The sequence below is a fragment of the Notolabrus celidotus genome, chromosome 3 (genome assembly GCF_009762535.1).
Source record: "Notolabrus celidotus isolate fNotCel1 chromosome 3, fNotCel1.pri, whole genome shotgun sequence".
Classification (NCBI taxonomy): Eukaryota; Metazoa; Chordata; class Actinopteri; order Labriformes; family Labridae; genus Notolabrus; species Notolabrus celidotus.
In genome coordinates this window covers 2,273,259-2,296,694 of record NC_048274.1, presented here as the reverse complement: position 1 = coordinate 2,296,694, position 23,436 = coordinate 2,273,259, and the positions used below count along the sequence as shown (strand labels likewise).

The following is a 23,436-nucleotide window of genomic DNA, read 5'->3' as shown; positions in this document are numbered from 1 at the left end:
TGCTTTTGTTTGTTTGTCACAGTCTGTGCAGCAGATCAAGACTGCTGCTGCATTTATGGCATCGTAAAGTCAGATGATAACCTACTGCTGTTAGACCGCTCTTCAAACGCAGACAACAATCTACCGCTGTCACACCGTAAAGCTTAACTGATGCTGTTAATCGTCTACTGAGGTAACACAGTAATAAACACAACACGCCTGGTACCAATAAGAAGATGTACTCTTTAAACAATTATCTACTGCAGCCGTACTGTAACCTTTCAATAATCTACAGCTTCACTGTAAAACAGGACAATCTGCGCCTGCCAACACACACTAAAAACAGACAATAATCTACTGTGAAGACAGACAAACAGGAACTGTTATATCAGATGATGATCGACTGTAGTCTCAGAGGAAACAAGAGGAAAGCGTTCTGCTGTTACACCGTGAAACCAACAACATCCCTCTGTTCTCACGCTGCAAATATGACTAAGTCTACTTATGAAGACATTTAAATCAAGATCATTTCCTGTTCTTACTTTATAAAATCAGATAAAGATGATTCACTTTCATATGAGCGCAAATCGAATGCTTCAACACTGCAAAACAAGACAGCAATCTGCTGCAAATGCACTCTTAAAACAGCCACAATCTACTTTTCTAATGATGCAAAATCAGACATAATCCACTGTTATGCACCTTTTCAAAAAGCTGCTCCTGTTAGACTCTTTTAAAATTGTTAAAACTCTTAAATATGAGCTTTTGCATGGTTTGACACACACTCATCACTCCACAGTTATTCCTCTTTAAAGGTGACATATCATGCAAAATGGACTTTTTAATGGTTCTCTACCTGAAATCTGTGTCCCTGTCTACAAACCCCCTGAAAATGAAAAGAATCCATTCTGCCCCTGTTCTGATTTCTCCACCTTTCTGTAAATGTGTGCTGAAACCAGCCGTTTCAGATTTCAGTGTTTTTCATACGTCACAACGCCATCCGGTCTGTAACAGGAAGTCAGAGCTCGGAGCTTGTTCAGCCCATAGACTGTATAAAATACAACTCAACCCCTCCTCCGTTTTTCATTCCCTGCACACACGTGTGCTAACAAGGAGCTTAGGAGGGAGGCATGGTAGTTGTAGGCTGTCTTAATAAACACAAAGGTCGGTTTAACTCCCCACGTCTGCAGATTTGAAGATCTAGTGGATGATTTTTAGTTTTCATGGAAAAGTGCTAGTGCTAGTTAGCATAGCCACATAGCTACATGTTGGTAGCTGTGTACCAAGACACACGTCGACATACTGATAAATAAAACAACAAGAAACACTAAATCTGTGACCAATGGTTCGGAAAGGTCCTGCTGCAGGCGCTACTCCGTCAGGATCAGATTCTGGATCAGATTCAGAGGGTTGAAGTAACGCGGGTCTGTGAGCAGCTGTGTATATTCATCCAACATGTAAACATTAGATCAACGTGCTGGACAGCCGAGGCCACACCCACTTCCTGAGGGGGCGTGGTCAGAGAGAAAACAGAGTGTTCTGAGGAGGGCTGAAGAAGAGGGTTTTTCAGGCAGACCAAAATCTGATTTCAAAGTGTTTTTTTGAGCATAAACTTTAAAGACATGTTTTGGGGACCTCTTAGAACAATATATATTGATGAAAAAAGCGTGATATGTCACCTTTATAGCTCCTGTGAACAGACTGGATGTGACTGGCGGTGTAGTTCTGAGAGTAATGCATAAAGGGAAGCATCTCTTTCAAATTTTGCACGACACTGATTAACCTTGAGTGCAGAAAAAGAAGAGAAAAACTGCACTCATACATTAGTGGCTGATATTGCACACATTTAAAATTACACCTGGTAGAAATGTCCTTAAATCTTGGCGCTCTGTCTCTCCTCAGCTGTGGTCGAAGTCGGCAAACTTTGGTTTCGGTTATTGAACCACTCACAGGAGATAAAAGTCAGCGCTTTGTGTTGTTGGCTAACACCCTGTTTGTTCTTCTGTGATGTTCACAGTAGTTGTGCTAACAGCTTGTGGCTGAACAAAGATTATTGTGTGTTGTGGTCACACATCTGCATCTCTCTGAAAACATATTGCCTCCCTCCTCCCGTGTTTAATTTGTTCTGGAGCAACATCTGATGAATGTTTTTAGCCTCCAAAAAATCCCCTGAATTCTTCCCGTAGAGAAGAGTCGCCTGCACAAACATGGTGTGGTAGCCTCGTATTCTCCATAGCTATACAAGAGATGCGGGCGTTTGGTGAGATAATGTGATAAGATGATAAGATAATCAACATCAGAGAGTTTGTTTTATTTACTGTGTGATGATTTTACTGATAAAGTGAGACAGCAGGTCAGAGATTAAACCCCTCCTCGTGTCTCTGCAGGTTGTGACACTGGTTTTGGGAATGCATCGGCGAAGCGTCTGGACGCTCTGGGCTTCGAGGTGTTCGCCACAGTGCTGGACCTCTCGGGAGACGGAGCCAGAGATCTGCAGAGGACCTGCTCGTCCCGCCTCACACTCCTCCAGGTGGACATCACTCAGCCGCAACAGGTCCAACAGGCGCTGCTCGACACCAAGGCCAAACTGGGACTGAAAGGTAGAGACCGGCTGCTTAGAGACCTCTTATTTTACTTATTCTAATACATGTCAGGCAATTTATCATCAGCACTATCAGAGGAGTATCTGGATTAGTCTCTAAGAATATAGCAGCAGTATTTGGAAAGGATCTGAGCAATAAAACAGTCTTTTTTGAAGTAAATCAGTCAGAGTATCTGAAGAGTATCTGAAGAGTATCTCAGCAGACTCAGAAGTTTGTGGAGAGTGTGAGAGAAGTAACTGAAGATGATATCCCAGGCAGTCTCAGGGGAATTCAGGAGGAGTGTCTTGGGAATATCTGAGCAGTATATGAAAGTTATCTGAGGAGTACTTTGGAGTATTGAGTGCCGGTGGTCTCGTGTTTCACACACACATATCAGAGCACACACAGAGGCCCCGTGGTCTCTGATTGGCTCAGACCTGCAGCTCCCACTGGCTTTGTAATTAGTCAGCCCCGACCGCTGGCTTTACCTCAGAGTCATTTAAGGACAAACTGAGTGTGTGTGTGAGTACGTGTGTGTGTGTGTGTGCGCGTAAGTGAGTGGGCGGGTGGATGTAATAAAAGAACAAGAGGGAAAGGTCACTTAAAACACACTCCCATGCACTCAAGCTGGAACCGTGCTTGGATGTTTCGGTGTGTTTATTTTTGTGCGCGTGTGTTTGTGCGTGTGCTTGTGTGTGTGTGTGTGTGTGTGTGTGTGTACTATGCAGGCTGTGATTAGTGAAAACTGAACCCTCGGTGCAGATAGGTGTGTGTCGGTAGGTTTGCTGCAGATTTTCTTGACTGCAATGAAGGCAAACTTTATAAACTTTATAAACTTTAAATAAAAGTAAAATATATATCACTTCATTACACTGATAAAAATGTAAGTTTAAATTCAATTCACAAAAGAATTTCATCAAAAAGAAAATATTTTGTGGATCTAAATGAGGTATTAAAAAAAAAAACAGCAACTTGGAGTTACAGTAAAAAAGAAAAGTATTAAAAAGTAATTAAAACAGGATTAAGACATTTCAAATGAATGAAAAATACACAAATCAATGAAGTCATGAAGAAAAAACACATCTGAAAATTAAATAACTAAAAGGAGAACTAAAATAGGAGTTAATTAATACAAAGATTAAAAATAAATTAAGAGAAAAAAATAAAATCAAACATTATTTTCCTATTTTTTTAAATTAGCTATGAAATAACGGCATGTGTTAATGCATTAATCTTAATGTTTGATAAATTAAAGATTAAAAACAATGATTTGGAGCAAAACAAAAATTAATAAATATAAAATAAGATAAATACAGAGTACCAGCAGAGTCCCTCTCTACTTTCAACAGACAGCTAAAGACCCAGCTCTTTAGGAAGCACTATGCACTTAGCTAGACTGTTCTCCACTGTTGTCCCCAGTGGCAGATCATGTCTTCCAGCTACAGTTGACTCACACTGTCCTGCTCTACTCTGGGACTCTGTGTTCAGGTCTGGAGTGACCCAGCACTTTATACTTTGGTCATTATTGTGGTGATGTTAATTGTTGATGATGATAATGGAAGGTCTTAAATGGTTTGGTTGCTTCATTGTAGATGTTCCTTACTTACTTTTGTGCATTGCCTTTACACTGCTTGGCAGTACCTGCACCCAAATGGACTTGAAGCACTTTGTCACTCTTACTGATCTTGTTTCCTCTTGTCTAGATCTTTGCTTGTGTTGTTCTTGTTCTCTCATGTACGTCGCTTTGGATAAAAGCGTCTGCTAAATGACACTGTAACCTGTAGTCCCACAGAGGTGATTATTTTTATCTCTTGTGCACAAGCTGTTTCCTCGATGAGTCTTTCGCTCTAATTATTAATTTCTGGCTCCAACAGGTTGTTTATTCTGAACCACATTTACACCTTTAATCCACGTCCACTCCCTCCATGGAGTGACTAATAATCCTTCAAACTCTGAACCATTCTTCAATCTGTACGAACAAAAAGAAGGAATGTGTTATAAAGCCATTAATCACTGCTCAAAGCTCATCATTATGTAATTGTTCCTGCTTCTTTTCAAGAACTCTGATTTACAGTCAGTTATGGGATAATTACACACACACACACGTACACACACATGTACACACACACTGTTTACTCTCCTGCAGAAAAGTGCAGACAGGAGGTCACCTGGGCGGGCTCTTCAGGTGTTTGTCAGCCTGCCAGCCTGGATGTTCTTTTCCTGGTTATCATTCATCAGCTCAGGAACAGTTCAGCCCAAACAAAGCTCGTTAAACAAAGCGTGGGATTCTGGGTCAGCCGCTCGAGATGAGGGCCGAGCGAGGCTTGTTTACACTTGCAGAACAGGAGAGAGAGAGAGATGACCTCATGGTGTAGTGCAGGCAACCGTGTTGACCATGATTACAGTCTTATGTTCACAGAGGGAGGGGAGACTGTATGAGTTACATAAACAGAAACACAATCAGTGAGGAGCAGTAAGGTCATGCAGGTGAACAGAAAAAAATGGAGCACTAAAACAGATCTGAATCAGTGTACTGTCACTTTATGTAAACTTGATGTCATATTAACCCTCTGGTCGTCGTCTTTTCCTCTTGTTTAATGCATCTTGACATCTTTTTTCTTTTAGCAATAGCTACAATCTCTGTAAGTTTTTTGTAGTTTGTAACAGGAGGAAGTTATACAATGTAGTTTGTATCATCCTTATCAAATACACTTTATAAATGAATATTGAAGAATAAGCAAAAACAGATAACTCACTTTTTTAAAATGTCAAATTGTTTCAAAAAACACATTTTTTCTATTACTAGCTTTAGGTGTAATCAATCAACTGAAGCTGGCTGACTTTGACTAAGTCAAAATGACATTACTAATTAAAGGTATCTTAAAAATGTAACTTTATTAAATATGTATATTAAAAAAAATGTGTTTTTTGAACATTTATTAAAACAGAGTTATCTGTTTTTGCAAATGAGCTCTAAGTTAGAGTCCTCCACTGCATTAGTCCAAATAACAGCCAAAACTTGAGTCACGAAAATAGAAATCAGGACTGAGAAAAACTTCAAACTTAATTATTAATGTGACAGAAAGAGATTAACCCTCCTGTCATGTTGTGGGTCAAATTGACCCTTTTAAAAGTCTATTTTAGGCAGCTAAATGCAGCAGAAAAATCTGGGCAGCATGTGACTGAAGAGGTGTCATGTTAATTCATCAACATCCCTTCCTTAAAAAAAAAAAAAATCAAAATGGAAAAATATAATAAACAAAAATCTATGTCATGTTAAACTATTGTATTTATATTTAGGGCTTTCCAATGTACATAAAAAAGTTTTAACATTAATCTTAATGAAAAACAAGTCAGTTATCCTCATTGAACCATGATCTGTGAGAATTAAAGAACAACAATGGACTAAATATTGATTTAAGTGGTTAGTAATGAGGCTAAAAATTTGATTTAAAAACAAATGTGTATTGGGATTTTTGGGGGTTCTGACACTTTTGGGTAATTGAATATGCCTTGGGTCAAATTGACCCAGGAACATAATTTCTGTTCCAGAGAAAAAAACACAACAGGAGGGTTAAAGAAATAAGGTGGAAATAAAGTTAATCTGGAGTAGCCCAGTGTGTGTAAATATCAAGAAGACCAAACACAAAAGGAAGTTTAAATTATCCATTGCAAGGTAACACAAACAGATTTTTAATATACACAAAACATAAATCTTCTTTGTTCAAAAGAAAAAAAATCAAAGGAGGAGAGTTCATATTTATTTTTGCAGTTTGGAAAAAAGGGAGGGAGAGTTCTTGAGTTTGGTGCAATTAGTCTGTAGATCCACAGACACCAACCTGCCATGCTGTCAGTGCTGACTCTTAAAAGAGGAAGAGGAAGTGAATCTGATATTAAAGTTATGTGAGACTGTGAGAAAGTTATAGGGAGAAGAAAATACAGAAACTAATATTAAAGAAATTACAAAAATAAAAAAAATAGACACAAATAGATAAGTAATTATTAATGTAGTTCAAAGGTCACTCCTCTGACAGACAGGCTGAATAATGTTAGATTTTAAATCTTTAAATCAAAGACTTGTAGCTGAAAAGCAACAAAAAGCTGAAGTGATGAATGAGTAAGTCTTCAAATTGAGTTTAAGGAAGTGGTTTTGTAGATTTTTTCACTTCATGGTGAATTATTCTTTTTATAAATATGTTGTCATCCATTGCAAATAATATGTATTAGCAGTTAAAGCTGGGGTTGGCAGTCTTGGAAAACTAGCATGAATTTGAATGTAGCATGTCCTCATGACTCCGTCTAAAATGGGAAATGTACGCTCTGCAGGAGGCGGGCAGAACGACAGGACGGGATTTGAATGGCTTAAAATTTTGGCACCCAAAAAAGGCTGATTGGTTGGTGTTTTCCCAGGTTTACTCCGGCTGTAGATAGCAGCTTTTCTTCCTTCTTTTTTAAGAACACATTATGTATTGATTACCATCAGGACATAAAGATCATTTTAACCAGAATAGCAAAAAGTGTATCTAAATCTGATTACCAACCCCAGCTTTAACAGCAAAAAACAAATAAAATAAATCTCTGGGCATGGAGAAGTTGTGATTTTACTCTCTTCCTGACATTAAACATTCACATCATACAAATAAGGATGTTTGGATGCATGCATAAATATAGAGGTTTGTAGTTCAGCTCTGTGTAAAGAGAGTTGAAACCGGGCCACATGAAACAGGCTCTGTGTAGGTTCATACCAGTGTCAACATGTCCGTTATGAGTGAAAACAGCTTTGTTATCAGCTCTGGTTTCCCACCGCTGTGTAAACACACCTCTCAAATCTTTGTTATGTGTGTGTGTGTGTGTGTGTGGCAGGTCTGTGGGGTCTGGTGAACAACGCGGGCGTGTGTGTAAACTTCGGAGACGCCGAGCTGTCCCTGATGTCAAACTTCCGCGGCTGCATGGAGGTCAACTTCTTCGGCACGCTGAGCATCACAAAGAGCTTCCTGCCGCTGCTGCGACAGGCCAAGGGTCGAATCATCACCATCTCCAGCCCTGCCGGTGTGTAACCAGCAATCACACACACACACACACTCATACACACAGAGAGAGAGAGAGTAAGATGCCGTCATAAATCTTAATTGAATGTTCCAGAAGAAGTGAACCACAGATGAACTGACTGCTGCCTTTAAACAGCCAAACCAAACAAACAGAGCTGCTGCCCATCTCTGCCGCCTGTTTATCCAACTGAGAGCAACCAAATCAATCAGCAGCTTTCACCTCCCCAACGACAGATTTGTAAGCTCTGCAGGTTCTTAGATTTCACAAATGTTCTGTGCAGAGTTGAAGTTTTTTTATTTCCTGAAAAGCGATCAAATTTCATTCTCTGAAACTTAAAAACATGGACCGGAATCAGATTCATCCAACAGCACTCAGGGGTGCGGATTGTCTCCCTCCCTCCCTCCTATAGTGAATACTTAAAATGTCAACAGTTCCTCTGAATAATGGCTGGACTCACCCCTAAAGAAAGGGTCAGACATCTAAAGGGAGCTCAGAGTAGAGCGGCTACTCCTCTGCATTGAAGGAGTCAGCTGAGGTGGTTGAGGATGCCTCCTGGCGCTCCCTTTGGAGGTTCTCTGGGCACATCCAACTTGGAGGAGACCTCAGGGTAGACCCAGAATGCACTGGGAGGGATAATAGATCCCCTCCAGCCTGGAGGAGCTGGAAAGCACTGCAGGAGAGATGGATGTGTGAGGCAACCACGACCCATGGACGGCAAAAGAGCGATCACAGCATCCAAGAGTTGTTCTGCTTGCTGCTCAAATCCTGCAAAGTCTGTTTCAAAGTAGTTGAAACAGTTGGTTGTGCATTGAAAAAGTGTCTCTAATGCATCTATCTATGCAGCTGTCACAGTCAGCAGACTGCAGCACACACTGAAACATTCAAATTGCTCCCAAGAGTCATCTACAGGAAATAATCCTCTGATGGACATGAGTGGAAAATATGCAGAAGCTGTAAACTGTGTGCAGAACATCAGTTTCATGCTCTGTGAAATACAACACATGCAATCCAGTTCGATCTTGCATAGGATTATATTTTGCACCTTCTTTGCAGTTGGGAGTTTGACAAATTAAACTATATTTAATGCATCTTTTAGTTCCTTTTATAAATCACTCATGTCTGATATGAGTTTGTAGTAATGTGTCCGTACAGGTGAGTGTGTTCCTAGAACTCCTCCGTACATGTTCTCCTCACAAAGCCTCCTTTATCTCAGATCTGGGGGGGGAAACCACCGATTTAGACAGCCTGTGATCTGGACTCACGACCTATAATTAGAGGCATGAATTTCCTCCTACCCTTCCTCCTCCTCCTCCTCCTCTTCCTCCAGCTTCTTGGAGCATTTCCTGACTGCACACGGACCAAACCCTGTAAGCTCTGCTGTTGTAATTTGGCGGTTTGAGGATAGGATGAGATATCATCAGTAAGCTCTGAGGACAATCTGAGTGACTCTTCACTGTAATCTGTGGATCTGATTAAAGCTGATAGGCAGCAGAAAAACAAGAAAACAACTCTGATACTCGACTGACAAAACAAGATGTCAACAGTTTGATCAACTTCTTAGAAAAAGAGATAAAAAAAGACAAATCTTGAGGCTCTCTGTGAAAGTCCTCCAAAGTCATGGTACTTTCACATTTCACCTCCCATCCCAAAGGTGTCTTCAGTCCTTCTCTGACCGTGGGACAGAGCTAGAAATAGACGCCTCTGGACCTTAGAATGATTTCTGTAGTCGACTAATTTCTTGGCTGTCCTTTCACGCTCTCCCACCAGTCGAGGGCTGGATCGAGCTTTGAATTACCATATCCTGGATGACTGAGATCCTTCACAGACATCTTGCTTCTTCACATTTTGAGAAGGACACCCTTCGACTGGTGCGAGAGTGTGAAAGGACAGCTGAGGAAGAAGAAGCCTTTAGGAGGAGAAGTGAAACGACTCCAAGAGTTTCAACCTTCAAGTCCAGTTGTCTTTGGATCAGGCTTTGAAAAAGAGGCTGCCGTGTAATCCTTGAAGGGAAAGCAACTGATCAAAGTACTGCAACTGGAGGGTCTTATTTCTTCATGGACTGAAAGTTTGAACTGCAAGAAAACTGCAGCTGCTGTTTCCTGTTTGCACATGAAACAAAGAGCTGATTGGTTGACTTGTGTGTTTTCAGGTGACCAGCCGTTCCCCTGCCTTGCAGCATACGGAGCGTCCAAAGCAGCTCTCAACCTCTTCACCAACACCCTGAGGCATGAGCTGGAACCATGGGGGGTCCACGTGTGTACCATCCTGCCTTCTGCATACAGGACAGGTAACAGAGTCAAAAATGTGACTTTATTCCTCCCATCTGAACACTTGCTGTGCATGTTTTGCAGAAAAACATCCACACACTCAACTTGTTGCTGCTGGGCTTGTTTTTTTTTCTCAGTTTGAAATGTTAGATTTGATCCCACCGCTTACTGTGTCCGAATGTGAGGGCTCATAAATAAGTAAATAAAACATTAGATTAAATTAGATTAAAAATTATGAAACATGATAAAGAAATAAAGAAAAAGCTAAGTAAATGAGACATAAAAACAACTTTTTTCATTTATTATTTTTAGTTTTTTTAGTTACTTATCTTATTATTTTTCCTATCTTACACTGTTTTCTGTGAAAAGGAAGAATAGAGAAATAATTAAATAATAATACAAGCAATATAATAACAACTATAATACATTAAAAGTAAAATATATGTTATGTATTTATTTTAATTGGCACATATATAGGCCTTGGAGTATTTTTAAAGAATGCTGATAAAATATAAACTAACTAAAAGCTACTTTTATCAGTTAAATAAATAAAAAAACATTAAAAACATTCATATTTTCATTTTCATTTTTTTTCATCTATTATTTTTACTTTTTTTATTTACTTTTTTTATGCTCTTTCCCTGCCTTACATAGTTTTATGTGAATACCAATACTAATAATAATAATAATACATTAAAAGTGAAATATAGATGTGTTATTTATTTATTTTAATTGATTCATAAATAGGTATTGAAGTATATGAAAAAACTGCTGATAAAATACAAGTAAATAAAACTGCTTTTATCAAGGCAAGGCAAGGCAAGGCAGCTTTATTTGTATAGCGCATTTCATACACGAGGGCAACTCAATGTGCTTTACATTAAAACATTAAAAGCATTGGAAACATTCAGACAAGCATAAAAGAACACAATTAAAATGACAAATATGATAAAACAGAAAAGAAAAGGAAAATTAGAAATATATTAAAAATTACATTAAAATTTTAATTTAAAGTGGGTTAAAATAATCTAAGATAGGAAGGCAGTGGCAAATAAAAAAGTCTTAGTCTTTGATTTAAAAGAGGTGAGAGTTGGAGCAGACCTGCAGCTTTCAGGGAGTGTGTTCCAGATATATGGTGCATAATGACTAAACGCTGCTTCACCATGTTTCGTTCTGACTCTAGGAACTGAAAGCAGACCAGTACCTGATGACCTCAGAGGTCGAGGTGGTTCATAAAGTAGTAGCAGATCAGCAATGTATTTTGGGCCTAAACCATTCAGTGCTTTATAAACCATCAGCAGGATTTTAAAGTCTATTCTCTGACAGACAGGAAGCCAGTGTAGGGATCTAAGAACTGGAGTGATGTGGTCTACTTTTTTGGTCCTTGTTAGGACTCGAGCAGCAGCATTCTGTATGAGCTGCAGCCGTCTGATGGAATTTTTAGGGAGTCCTGTAAAGACCCCATTACAGTAGTCTAGTCTGCTAAAGATAAATGCATGGACGAGTTTTTCTGCATCCTGCTGAGACATGAATCAGTTGAATGTGAAATAATTCCTTTATTTAGGCCAATAGATTTGATGCATCCCTAAAACCATTTTGATTTCTGTACTATTGTCAGACTATAAGATTAACAAAAAAGTCCCACTTTGGTTGATGTGGAAATGCCAGTCCATTTGCCCCAAAGCGTTCCTGTGTAGTCTTTGCGGCCTGGTTCACAGTTGGTAAAAGCAATCTGAGCGATATTCCCAAACTCTTTACCGCCAGTAATCATTTACACCCCAAACCATGTAAAAATAAAGCCTTAAGTGATCCCTTTAATGTGCTGAAATCCACATCAGCAGTTTGTGTCCTGGTTTCCCGTCAGTGCTGAGGACTCAGTAGGAGGTGAACAGAGGTTAGAGTGAACCAAGAATTTAAACTGGTTAAAACTTTATTGCTAAAAGAAAACAAACAAAAGAAGATGATTGGATATCCAAACATTGGATTCAGTTCAATGTGGGACAGATGAGGTTAGAGGGAGTGATGAAGGGAGGTGTTACGGTGAGAAACAGTCGATCAGACGGTTATCGATCATGATCAGGAACAAACCAAACTCCTCTTCCTGATGCTGTTCTGTCCTCGGGGTTGTGTATATTGTGGTTTGGCCCCATGTTGAACATGATGACAGGTCCCCTGCTGAGGAGAACACTCCTTTAATGAGGACCACATGTGGGACAGACCATCTGTTTTCACACAAAGTACAAAGAATAAATTGCTGACGTTGGATTTTGAAACCCTGCAGGATGGAGGCTGATTAGGGGGTTGAAGACACACTGAGCCAGACTCTTAGCCAATCTTCCTCCTCTTACTCCTTTTCTCAGAGTTTTAATTCCTGGTGTTAACGGCTCTCTCCGAGCTGCAGTTGTTGCATTCAGGGGACTTTACCGGTGATTCATGTGGAGATATAGAGCAGCTATAAAGGCCAGTGGGCGAAGTAGTATTTAGATAATCATCTGATGACTCATTGGAAGCAGCCCGGCACACTTTATCCTCCTGTTCTCACTTTAATCCTGAAGGAACAGGTTTGTGTTCAAACTCCTAATCCTGCCATTACTCTTTGGGGTTTTGGAGCAGCTCCTTTTGGCCGCCAGCCGACTGAGTCGATGAACTTTATTCAGACTTGCTTCGGCTCTCCAGCTTTACACCAAAAATTGGTTCCATCGATTGGTTCTGCTGACTCATTCTTAAGTTACAACAAGCTGATAACTTCATAGTAATCAGGCTGCTGGCTGCCAATGACCTAAAGGGATATTAATGTCTAACACTTCTCTTGATAGTAAAATAAAAGCCACAGATGTTCAACATACAGTAGGCTGTAAAACAAACTGGCCAAAGCCACCATGGTGCCATTTATTGGTTTGTAGACGTCCATTTTTAGAGCTGTGGATCGGACATTTTCAAGTCTTGTTTTTAAGAACAGAAAATTACCATATCTGGGTAAGATGGTGGCTATAAAGAGGAGGGAGGTCTGAGCTCTAAAGGTTGTACATTTTGATTCACTACCTGGCAAATGTGGGGATGAGAGCTCTGTGCTGCAGAGAGTTGAGATGCTGACAGCTCATCAGTTGCAAAACAAGAGCAAACTGCACAGAGCTGCAAAACTGCAATATGCTTTGTAAATTGGATCTTGAGATGACCAGATAGCAAGGGGAAATGAAGCACAGTTCTTGGTGTTATAAGCAGCCTCAATGCATTCTTTGTAAAAAGTGGAGCACACCCTTCTTGGATAAATAGTTATGAAATATAAAACACAGGAATCTGTATTTGTCCAGTATTTACATTTAAAAATTCCTCGATAGGCACCAGCAACACAAACAAAGCTGAAAGGTTCACTTCAGGGACTAAACAAGCTGAGCTGATGGCAGACAGCTAGCAGCTTCCTCCTTTCACCCAAAGCAACCACACCTTTGGCATATAATTTGGCGTAACTTCAAGCCTTTATACAAATAAACACGAGTTATGTAACGAATCAACCCCCACATAGTTCACATCATGTATTGAGAAATGTTCCCCGGCAATGAAAGCATCTTTGAATCAGGCTGTGAGCATGCATACTTCTGCTGTAATTAGACATTTCGACAGAGGGAAATGGGACGGAATCACTTGTGCAGCTAGCCTCTAGTGGCCATTTTGGGAACTGCAGTTTTTGGCACTCTCTTTGCAGACCGAGAGGTTGCAAATTGGAGTTCTTAAAGATGGTTTGTTTACCAGACAAGAGGTTTTAATAAAGACATTGCCCTGGTGCATCATTGGAAATGCAGTATTCAGTGTTTAATGATGCAAAAGTATGACAGATACACACTAAATAACTCAATGACTGAATGAGAAACACATTTTCTCAAGATCTTAATGTTTAAATGTGCAGCTCAATCATCTTAAACTACAATCAAAACAATCCTTGAATGCCACGGTCTGCTTTACAACCCTGGCTCTGGCCTGTTTCCGTCTGCACTAAACACAGACTGAGTAAACTTGAGAAGCCAATCCAGCAACTGTACATCAACACATGTTTAGTGTCACTGCTGTGAAGAAGTATAGCTTGTTCTGTTACATATGGCTCAGTTTAGCACTGATCTTCATCATGGTTCACTGTGCTCTCATTATCATAAAAAAGAAACCACCTGGACGTAATCAAATCCAGCCACTGCTTGGCCCTCGTGTTACAAATATTAAGAACCTGCCAAGAACTAGCATTGGCTCTGATAACAAGCAAAGCTTTTGCCAAAACACAATGAACTGATACTATCGTGTTTCTAACTACTGGGGAACACATCTGAGATAAGAACAATGATACTTTTATCAGAGCTATGTGTGCTTTATGTCCTCACGTGGAGATGATTGGTTGTAGCAGCTGAACTACAGACTCCTGGCAGAGATCTAATCCCCTTCCCAGCTCACAGTTGTATCTCCCTGGTTACCTTCAAAATCAATTTTAAAATTCTGTTGATGAATTACAAGGTTTTCCATCATCCCCAGAGTAAATCAGTGAACTTTTAACTCTTACTGACCTCAGAGATCTGCTTGCTTTGGCCTGCTGGTTGTAACAGAGTCCAAGTTTATGGACTTTCCAGTAAGTTTTCAATCCACTGGTGCTGTTTCTGCTTTTAAAACCTGACTAAATCCATACCTGTCTTCTGAAGACATCATTTCCATAATTCAGTGCAACCATCTGATTTATGGTTTCTTTGTTTGACTCCCTTTTAGACGTTTTCATCCTGACAGGGATCTCTTCTTGGCTCACACCTCAAACATTTCAACTCAAAAGAAATTCACTTTAATGATTTGTTTCCATTTTAAACACTAGAGTCCAATCATTTCTAAATTTAGTGCAAGGTCAAAAACTGTATCAATGCCTTATTCCTTCATGCTTATCCTTCATGCTGATCTTCGTCCAAAAATCAATAAGCTTCAACAAATATTTTTGTAGTTATATGAGCCAATTTAAAATCAATCATGAAAAACTTGTAAGATTTATTTCTTTATTTCACTTGATCAACTCCAATCGCCCAAAAGTTGGGACAATGTGCAAACTGTGATGAACTGTGTTTACGGACAATGGTTTCAAGCCTATGCGGTGCTTTCCACTACAGAGTCATGCCTGCTTTTTGATGCAGTGCCGCATCAAATTGGTTATTGGTTATTTGGTATCAACCTTGTCCCTTTTGCACAGAGATGTCTCCAGATTATCAGAATCTTTTAATAACATTATGATCTGTAGATGATGAATTCTTTGCGATCACCTGGGGAACATTTTTCTGGGAAAGTTTAACTCCTTGCTCACGCAGTCTCTAACAGAGTTGTGACCCATCTTCCCTTCTGAGAGACTCAGCCTCTCTGGAGTCTGGAGTGTCCTCTTTATACCCAGTCATGTGACTAACCTCATTAGCTGGGAGATGTTCCTCCAGGTGTTTCTTTTTTAAGCATCACACAACTTTATCAGGGATTTGTTGTCTCTGTCTCAACTTCTTGAAACGTGTTACTGGCACCCAACTATGAATCCAAAAGTTCACTTGAAGTTCTGCTTTATGTTTCACCGTGTGTCTTTCCTTTGAGTAACCCTGCTCCCTGTTGTCTCTGCAGGTCAGTCCAGTAACCACGCCTACTGGGAGCAGCAGCACAAACATCTGCTTCAGAGTCTTTCTCCGGCATTGCTCGAGGACTACGGCGAGGACTATGTGGCCGAGACCAAGGATCTGTTCCAGAGCCACGCCAGCCAGGCCAGCCCTGACCTCAGCCCCGTCGTGGACACCATCGTCCGGTCGCTGCTGTCGCCGCAACCACAGGCGAGATACTACGCAGGGGCCGGCGTCGGCCTCATGTACTTCATCTACAGCTACTGCCCCTTCAGCATCAGCAACCGCTTCCTCCAGAACCTGTTCGTAAAGAAGAAGGTGATGCCCCGCGCTCTGAGGAAGCAGTCAGGCTTCAACCTGAACCTCAGCCTCCACAACAACAACAACAATGAGGAGAAGCTAAAATAGCTGTGAGGCCTCCCGCAGCCATAGAGGACCACTTCTGTAACGCACTCATAGAGCTGTTTCCTTTTTGTATTTTAAACTGTCGAAGGGATCATAGTGATGCACCAAAATGGTTTCTGTTTGTTTGTGCTCTGACCTCCTGACACCCTCCCCCCTGGTGGAGGGTGAGGACACTTTTTGGAGGTCAGAGGTTGGGGCGGGGTCTGGTTGAGGTAGCAGTGCAGCTGCAGGTCGATCGGAGAGATGAGCTGTACTGTACACACACTGAGAGTCTACTCTGACTTTATGTGCCTTCATCACAGCAACACACCTGGCGGAGGATGGTGGACCTGCAGGTGGAAATCAAACACTACAGCAGCTTGTTTTAAACAGGTTACACAATAACAAATAATACACCCTCTATTATTAGTGCCAGACTTTGATTGGACGAGGAACCAGAAGTTAGCAAAGTTATCTGAGATTGATGAGCAATATGGATCTTTAAGAGTAACTGGGATGCTAATTTGGGCGAGAGTGTCCAACAACACATCTTCATGGTGCAGTGGTGGCCATAAAATAAAAAGAATACAAATAAAAGGAGAATAAAAACTGAAAAAAGAAACAGAAAAAAGAGGAAAAGCATGAAACAAATACCCAATTTCGGTCATCGGCACAGAGATGTAAACTAACTCACGTTACATCAAGAGTCCAATTGGACGTGCTCAGGAAGACAAGCTGCTGTAGTGACACCTCCAACCATCAGCTGACATATCTCCACACTTCTGACATCTCTGTTGCACATTTACAACATTTACTGAAAGAGTATACCTTCACCTGTCATATCTGAGTCTATTGTTTTTCTACATCAAAGCCACAGGAACACTGAATCCTTTCAAAACAAAAGCACACAGCCATGATGATGTTTCTTTTTTTGTTTGATTCCCAAAAGTAAAGTAACTTTATTGTTTGAATTTTGGATTTGCATATAAGACTTCTTCTATGAAAGCACAAAAGTACTCAAAAGTTTTAAATATTAGACTGTTGGATGATTTTTTTTCTTGATAACAAGATTCAAATTTTTGTTTTAAGTAACTTTAGATAATCTGCATACAATTCTGAATCATAGTTTTATACTGAAGCTTGTTTTTTGCTTCTTAAATCAATAATAGAAGAATCTATACTTTTGTAACTCCAATTTTTAAATGTGCTTTTATTTTGAAGGCCAGACACAGTGTGGAATAACAACATTTTTGAAATATCACTCATTTCCTCTTGTTGTAGAGGTTTTGAAAATGTTCATGCTGCATTACCACATACCCTTTTTTTTTTGTACCACAGAAAAACAAAAGCACACGCCATTTTTATCCAAAAACACTGAGTTTATCTTCATATTGAGGACCTTCGAACGTTACATCATCTTGTGTTTTTCATAGCTCAACGTATGAAAAGAAATAAAGCATGTAGCAGTTATTTTTCCTAGCTGTGATGAATCCAACGAGACACCAACCTCGCCGTTATTCCAAAAGGAACGGGTCTGCAACGTGGTGCAGATGAGAAGAGTGTCAGAGAGGGAATATTTTTGATATATATATAAATATATATATATTTGCACTTCTATGTTCATTGAGTGTGTTGTGCTCTGTCCGTCTCTCATCAGATCCTGCGACTTGTTTTATTTTTTGCTGTTTTGTTTTTTCAGCCCACGTTTTGTTTTGGAGTCAAACTATTTATGGCGTCTTGTATCTTTTATCAGCACTTAAACTGTGAATTTTGTATTTAAAGAAAAAATTCAAAAAGACAAAATATGATGTATAATGTTCTCTTGGTTCATTCTTTGATAGAAATAAAGTTGACTTTTTCAGACTCTGCCTCATCAGCTCTTTGTGTTCGGGGTGGAGGTGGTTGGGTTTGGGTTGACTCTGATTTGGGTCATTGTTTGGTAAGAGATAAAAACGGCCTTCACTGCTGGGACATTGTGGCAAAGCAGGAACATCAGGGCAGGATTAAGTTGCCAAAAACAGAAACACAACATTAACAATGAAAATGAGTATAAAAAGAAGAAAGTTTAGACTAAAGTCCAAAACTGGAATTGTTGCAACACAGCTGCTGCAGCTGGCTGTTCATGCAACGTCCATTTAACTTGGAAAATAAACACGTTAAAAGCTCTCCATTCTCATTTTAACATTTTTATTTTGCCAGGTTTTAAACAGAGTCAAACACAAAATGACTTTTAATACATTCTCTTTTAATTCTAATGTTCCAGAAGGACTCAGCAGCCCTTTAAGGGGGGGGGAGAAAAATAAACAAACACACTGTGGGCCTGATTCACAAAAGGATTATGTGGTTTTGGTGCACGCTCAGCCTGTGCAAATGAGACCAAAACACACAGCTTAATTCACAATGCAAACACAATAAGATAAATACTCCCGAACTGCACTGCAGAGCAGATAGGGTCACTGTGCGCTTGTGCTGTTTGTGTGTGTTTAAATAAACCATCATGCGTTCATTTAAAGCTGGGGTTGGCAGTCTCGGAAAACTAGCATGAATTTGAATGTAGCATTTCCTCAGGACTCCGTCTAACCCCTCCCCTCCTCCCTCAGAGCTCCGCCAGAACGACGTCCCCCCCGCTCACATTCACGAGCGCCGCTGACTGATTCAAAACCGGTCCTCACCAAAACATTATCATAGTGAAAGTTAAAAACACAAACAAACATGGCTGCTGTTAGCACTCACAACTGTCATGCTAGCATTATCCAGTTGTACTGGTGACACGATATCAGGAGAAAAGTCATAACACATATATAACACTGTAACAGCTCTACTGTTTGTTAAACATGTTCAGTGTAGATGTTCTTAATTCCTACAGTGTTGACAGTCAGTGAAGGCATCAGGAGAGGTGTAGAGTGTGTGAGCAGGAGAGAGGAGAGACAAGAGAAGTTCTTCATTCATTCAAACATTGATTGTTGCTTTGTTGGTTGTCGTGATCACGGCCGACAGTGACCGGTTATTAAAGATCAACGTGTTCACGAATCGGCTCGTCATCCCTACAGCGTCTGGACGGACGCTACAATACATATACATTTCTATAGGACTTACTAAATGTCATTAACTCTTCTGCTTGTCAGAGCCCCGTGGTGAGAGCTTTTTAGACTCTGATCCGGACTACAGTCCTGAGCAAAGCACCTCATCAGGTCAGAGGGGACAGGCCTGAGGTCGAGCGAGAGGGGCAGTCAGTAGAATCAGGGGAAGCAGAGGCAGGAGACGGAGACTCAGAGTGCACGCCGGGGAAAAGTACGCGCAGGAGGCGGGCAGAACGGCAGGACGGGATTTGAATGGTTTAAAATTTTGGCACCCAAAAAAGGCTGATTGGTTGGTGTTTTCCCTGGTTTACTCCGGCTGTAGATAGCAGCTTTTCTTCGCTCTTTTTTAAGAACACATCATGTATTGATTACCATCAGGACATAAAGATCATTTTAACCAGTATAACAAAAAGTGTATCTAAATCTGATTACCAACCCCAGCTTTAAGGCAATATTGGCCTGCTAAAATTAAAAGGTCAACTCACAAACAGCAGTGTTGAAAGCCATGTCTGCTGTTGGCAGCAAATGTGCCTCAGCAACATTTTGTTAAGTGTGTGACTTAAAAACAATAGATCTGCACATAAAGTCTGTTAATATTACTTTGACATCATTGTTGTAATCAGTCTAAGGGGGTCCAAGATCCAGCACTAGCACAATTGATTCACGTGTGGTCTGGAGATGTTGTGCATGTGTTTTATTTGACAGAGCTACCCCTTCTGGCTCACTCCAGCGAGGAAGCTTTGTTATAAATGCTGAAATTTTTACCACATGTTCCATAAATCAATTTCACAAGACAAGTAATAAGTGTCCCATGCTGCTCATCATCTGCATATGGGCAGATTTCAGCGCACAGTGCAGCTCTGTGCAGCAGAGAGAGGAGATGCTGACAGCTCATCTCCACAATCTGATGCAAAACAAGAGCAGGCTGATCGAAGCTGCAAAACTATATGAGCATGTTTGCACCTGAGTATCATGAGGGCATGCTTTTGGAACTCTAACTTAGGGAAGAGGTGTCAAAAAAATGTAATGGTACGCTTGTGAGTAGCCTAAGTGTGTTGGCTTGTTCTTATTTTGTTGCACTGGTTCTCTTGAAGTCCCTTCATTTTTATCTTGTGTGCACAAATAATAACTTTTTTGCAAAAGGTAATAATTGTATTCCCACGGGATCATGACTTGTGTGCACAGGAAAGGAAGTATCCCCTCATTTCTTTTCTTTTAACTCTTCCTTTAAGTGATTTTAAAGCTCCTGTGAGGATCTTTCAGATTGTGTCGGTTTTGGCGCCCCCTAAAGACAAGTTGGAAGATTTTTCTGTTTGCAAATCTTCAGATTCAGATGCAGAATACTGTATTAGTCCCAGGAGGTGTAATGTCAAATTTCGATTTTGTGTTTTACAATGCAATGTCTAGACCCTCTAAAACCTCCCCCCCGAATACACAACCCTGTCTTGATGCAGTCACCTGCAGTGCTTGAGGTGTCCCATCTCCTGTCCACTCACCAAGATACTGGGTCCCTTTGGGTTTTAAATTGTGATGTCTGGACCCCCGAAACCTCCTTTATGAATACACAACCCCGCCCCGGTGCAGAAACCTGCAGCAGACAAAGGGTGTGAAATACACCTTAAAGGGCGGTCCTCAGGTATAAATGTTTAAGCTCTCCCCATGTTTAGGGTCTTTCTTCAATCCAACCGCTCGGGTGTTGACTGACCTTTTCCTTGCAAAGAAATTAAAACCTTGTCGGCCGGCAGAGTCTCTATTTCATTATTCACCAGTAACAGGAAGTAACGGGAAAAACTTCCACAAGAGCACATGTGTTAGTAGAGTCTTTTCACAAAGTATCTCATCCTTCCTTATTTCAAATGGTCTGGCGTGCAACTTCTTATGAATCTTTGGTGTAGAAAATAGTTTCTGCGGTGGTCTGTTCACCTGACAGTAACCCCAAATCAAGGGCTACAGGCTTATAAAATAGATATAGTACCAATCAAATGTCCTGCTGATGGTCTAGTTTGCTTTTGCAGGTCATGCAGAGACACCAGTATCATTTTCAGTGTGTTTCATTACCAGCTTAAAACTCCTGATAGAAGCTTTAATATGTCCAGTGTTGAATTAAATGTATTTTCTAGTGCTCTTGCTCTCACTGATTCATTTTACAAACAGATCCTGCAGAAAGTTTTGGACCGGAGTCCTTCCTGGAACTCTTTTGAGCTATAAAAAGTTCCTCCAGGAACCCCCTCCCTCACTCACTTCCAGGCTACCTCAGGACTCCACTAATTCTAAGTATGCTGTAATATTCACCTCCAAGGAAATAAAACCTGAGATTGCTTTTTATAATCTATTTTATTTAATTTCCCGTCTCCCTTTTCTGTGAAGTATCCAATGACAGTGATAGAAAAATAAAACTGCAGGGAAGAAACATCATGTCTCTTTTTACTGTTGCAAAGACACTAATGTCTGACTCTATAAAAACAGCAGCGGGTGGTTTATTGAAAGAAGTGATCTGTGTTTATTCTCCACAGATCTATCCTCTTCTCTCTCTCTAAGAGGAAGAAGAAGAGCTTGAGCATTTCATCGTGTCTTTCTCTCCTGGGGCCTTGATTTCCAGGAAGCTTTCTGATTTTCCAACAAATCGCCATCCAACACAAAGAATACATGTGGGAGACAGGAGGCTGCTATTGAGAAATAGACCACATGATGATGACCTTTGACCCTTTGTGTGTTTCATTTCCATCAGCAGGCCTCATGACGCCTCTCAACACCTCATCAGAGAACAAGCAGACCAAGATTTGTTCTTATGCAAGGTGTTGGACAAGGAGACGGAGAAATATCAGACAGATGGGGACTACAGACACATTCACATTAATATCACACGGCTGTTATGTGACTTACAAACCTTGAAACACATTAACAAATATAAGGTTCACGTCTTAAAAGGCTGAATAATTTCCAGGCAGAACTGCTTACTGTAGTTTTTATGCAACAAAATTGGAAGATACAGAGGAAAAATGGGACGACTTTCAGCAGACACAATTTGTTCTCTGGATGAACACATAGTTAAGTCTCATAAAGTCATCAGCTGGAGTTATAAATGCCTCTGGATTGTCAACTTTTCAGATGCTCCAGTTGAGCTGGAAGCTAGTAACATCCAGTCCAGACTTACTCTTCCTGCAGTGTTTATGTTGCAATTAGTAACTCAAGAAACGACAATGTGTTATGATCAAGATTAAAGCAAATACTGTCATATCTTTGATCCCAGAGGAGTTTTTCCTCATGCTCATTCCTTTGTGGTGAGTCTCAGTTTCACTGTTACTTCAGCGATATGAATCCTGTAAAAGAAACTGATTTTTTTTGTCATTTCTTTGTAATTAACAGGTCTTAGTTTAGCTGAAATATCAACATCATGATGCAAATTTGTTGTAAGTTACAGGTCAAGCTTTGGGGTACCAGTTTGGCTAGTGGTTGAGTCATGCACCCCGTGCACAGAGGCTGAAGTCTTCAAGCAGGCGGCCCATGTTTGATGCACACCTGCAGCTCCTTCCCTGCATGTCATTCCCCAGGTTCCTGCTCTTCCACTATCCTGTCCTCTCTGAATAAATCCATAAGATCCAGAAAAATATAACTTATAGAAATAATCAGGCATTTTCAGATCTGTCCTAAAGAGGAGAAGAAAACAACTTTTAATGTTTGATGAATGGAGGTTAGAGCCAAACGCTGATCGGCAGCATCAAGCAGATCATTCATTAAAACTTGTTGCTCAAGTTTTAATGAATGATCTAGTAGAGTGTTAGCTGCAGTTGCATGAAGACATCTGTTTAAAGAGATGAGTAAACTGTCAGCTGATGGTAGCCGGGATGGAGAGTATAAACCTACTTCAATCAGAAACCAGAAGACATTTGAATCCAGCCCTGGATACAGATTTTAATATCGATTTAGGACATGTAAAAAGAGATTAAAGAAGGGACAAACAAAAAGAGGATGGCGGATATTCCTTGCTCTCTCTCCTTAGTATAACTTTCTTTGAGATTGGTGCAGATAAGTACATGGAGGCAAACATTTCCCAGAAGTTTCAGACCACTGTAGAACACGATGAAGACTAGCAAGCATTGAATTGACTACAAAAGCAAAGTGAGTTCTTACTTAGCAATTAAAGGTCGCCATGCATCCATGAAACGATTGTACCCTTCATGACTGAGGCCTCCCGTCGCTCACAACCCCGGCGCCAGGAGGATGAAAGATGGATGCAGTGATTGTGCAGAACAAAGTGGCTCTGAAGTAGACCAAGTTTTCATGATCTGGCGAAGATGGTGGTATGATGCTGATTTCAAGATGATGGATAACCATGTAGGATGGTCATGCAGCCAAGAAACATGGTGTCACTAAGGGTTAAGTCCAAAGACGACGTGCATAAAAAGACGTCTTTGAACAGAGGTAACTCTTTGAATAGAGATGAGTAGATATAAACCTTTAAATACATTCACTAAAGGCTCAG

At 40.4% G+C, this 23,436-nt stretch overlaps 1 protein-coding gene across 1 annotated transcript in view; it reads left to right on the top strand.

Annotated features, from left to right (window-relative positions):
- The window catches only part of hsd11b2 (hydroxysteroid (11-beta) dehydrogenase 2), a 33,953-nt gene extending 16,217 nt beyond the window's left edge, over window positions 1-17,736 (top strand). Inside the window, exons 2-5 of the mRNA XM_034679517.1 lie at window positions 2,367-2,579; window positions 7,425-7,610; window positions 9,760-9,897; window positions 15,497-17,736. Coding sequence (XP_034535408.1) covers window positions 2,367-2,579; window positions 7,425-7,610; window positions 9,760-9,897; window positions 15,497-15,897 — 938 coding nt within the window. The 3' untranslated portion in view covers window positions 15,898-17,736. The remainder of the gene's footprint in view (window positions 1-2,366; window positions 2,580-7,424; window positions 7,611-9,759; window positions 9,898-15,496) is intronic.
- The last annotated feature ends 5,700 nt before the right edge of the window (window positions 17,737-23,436 follow it).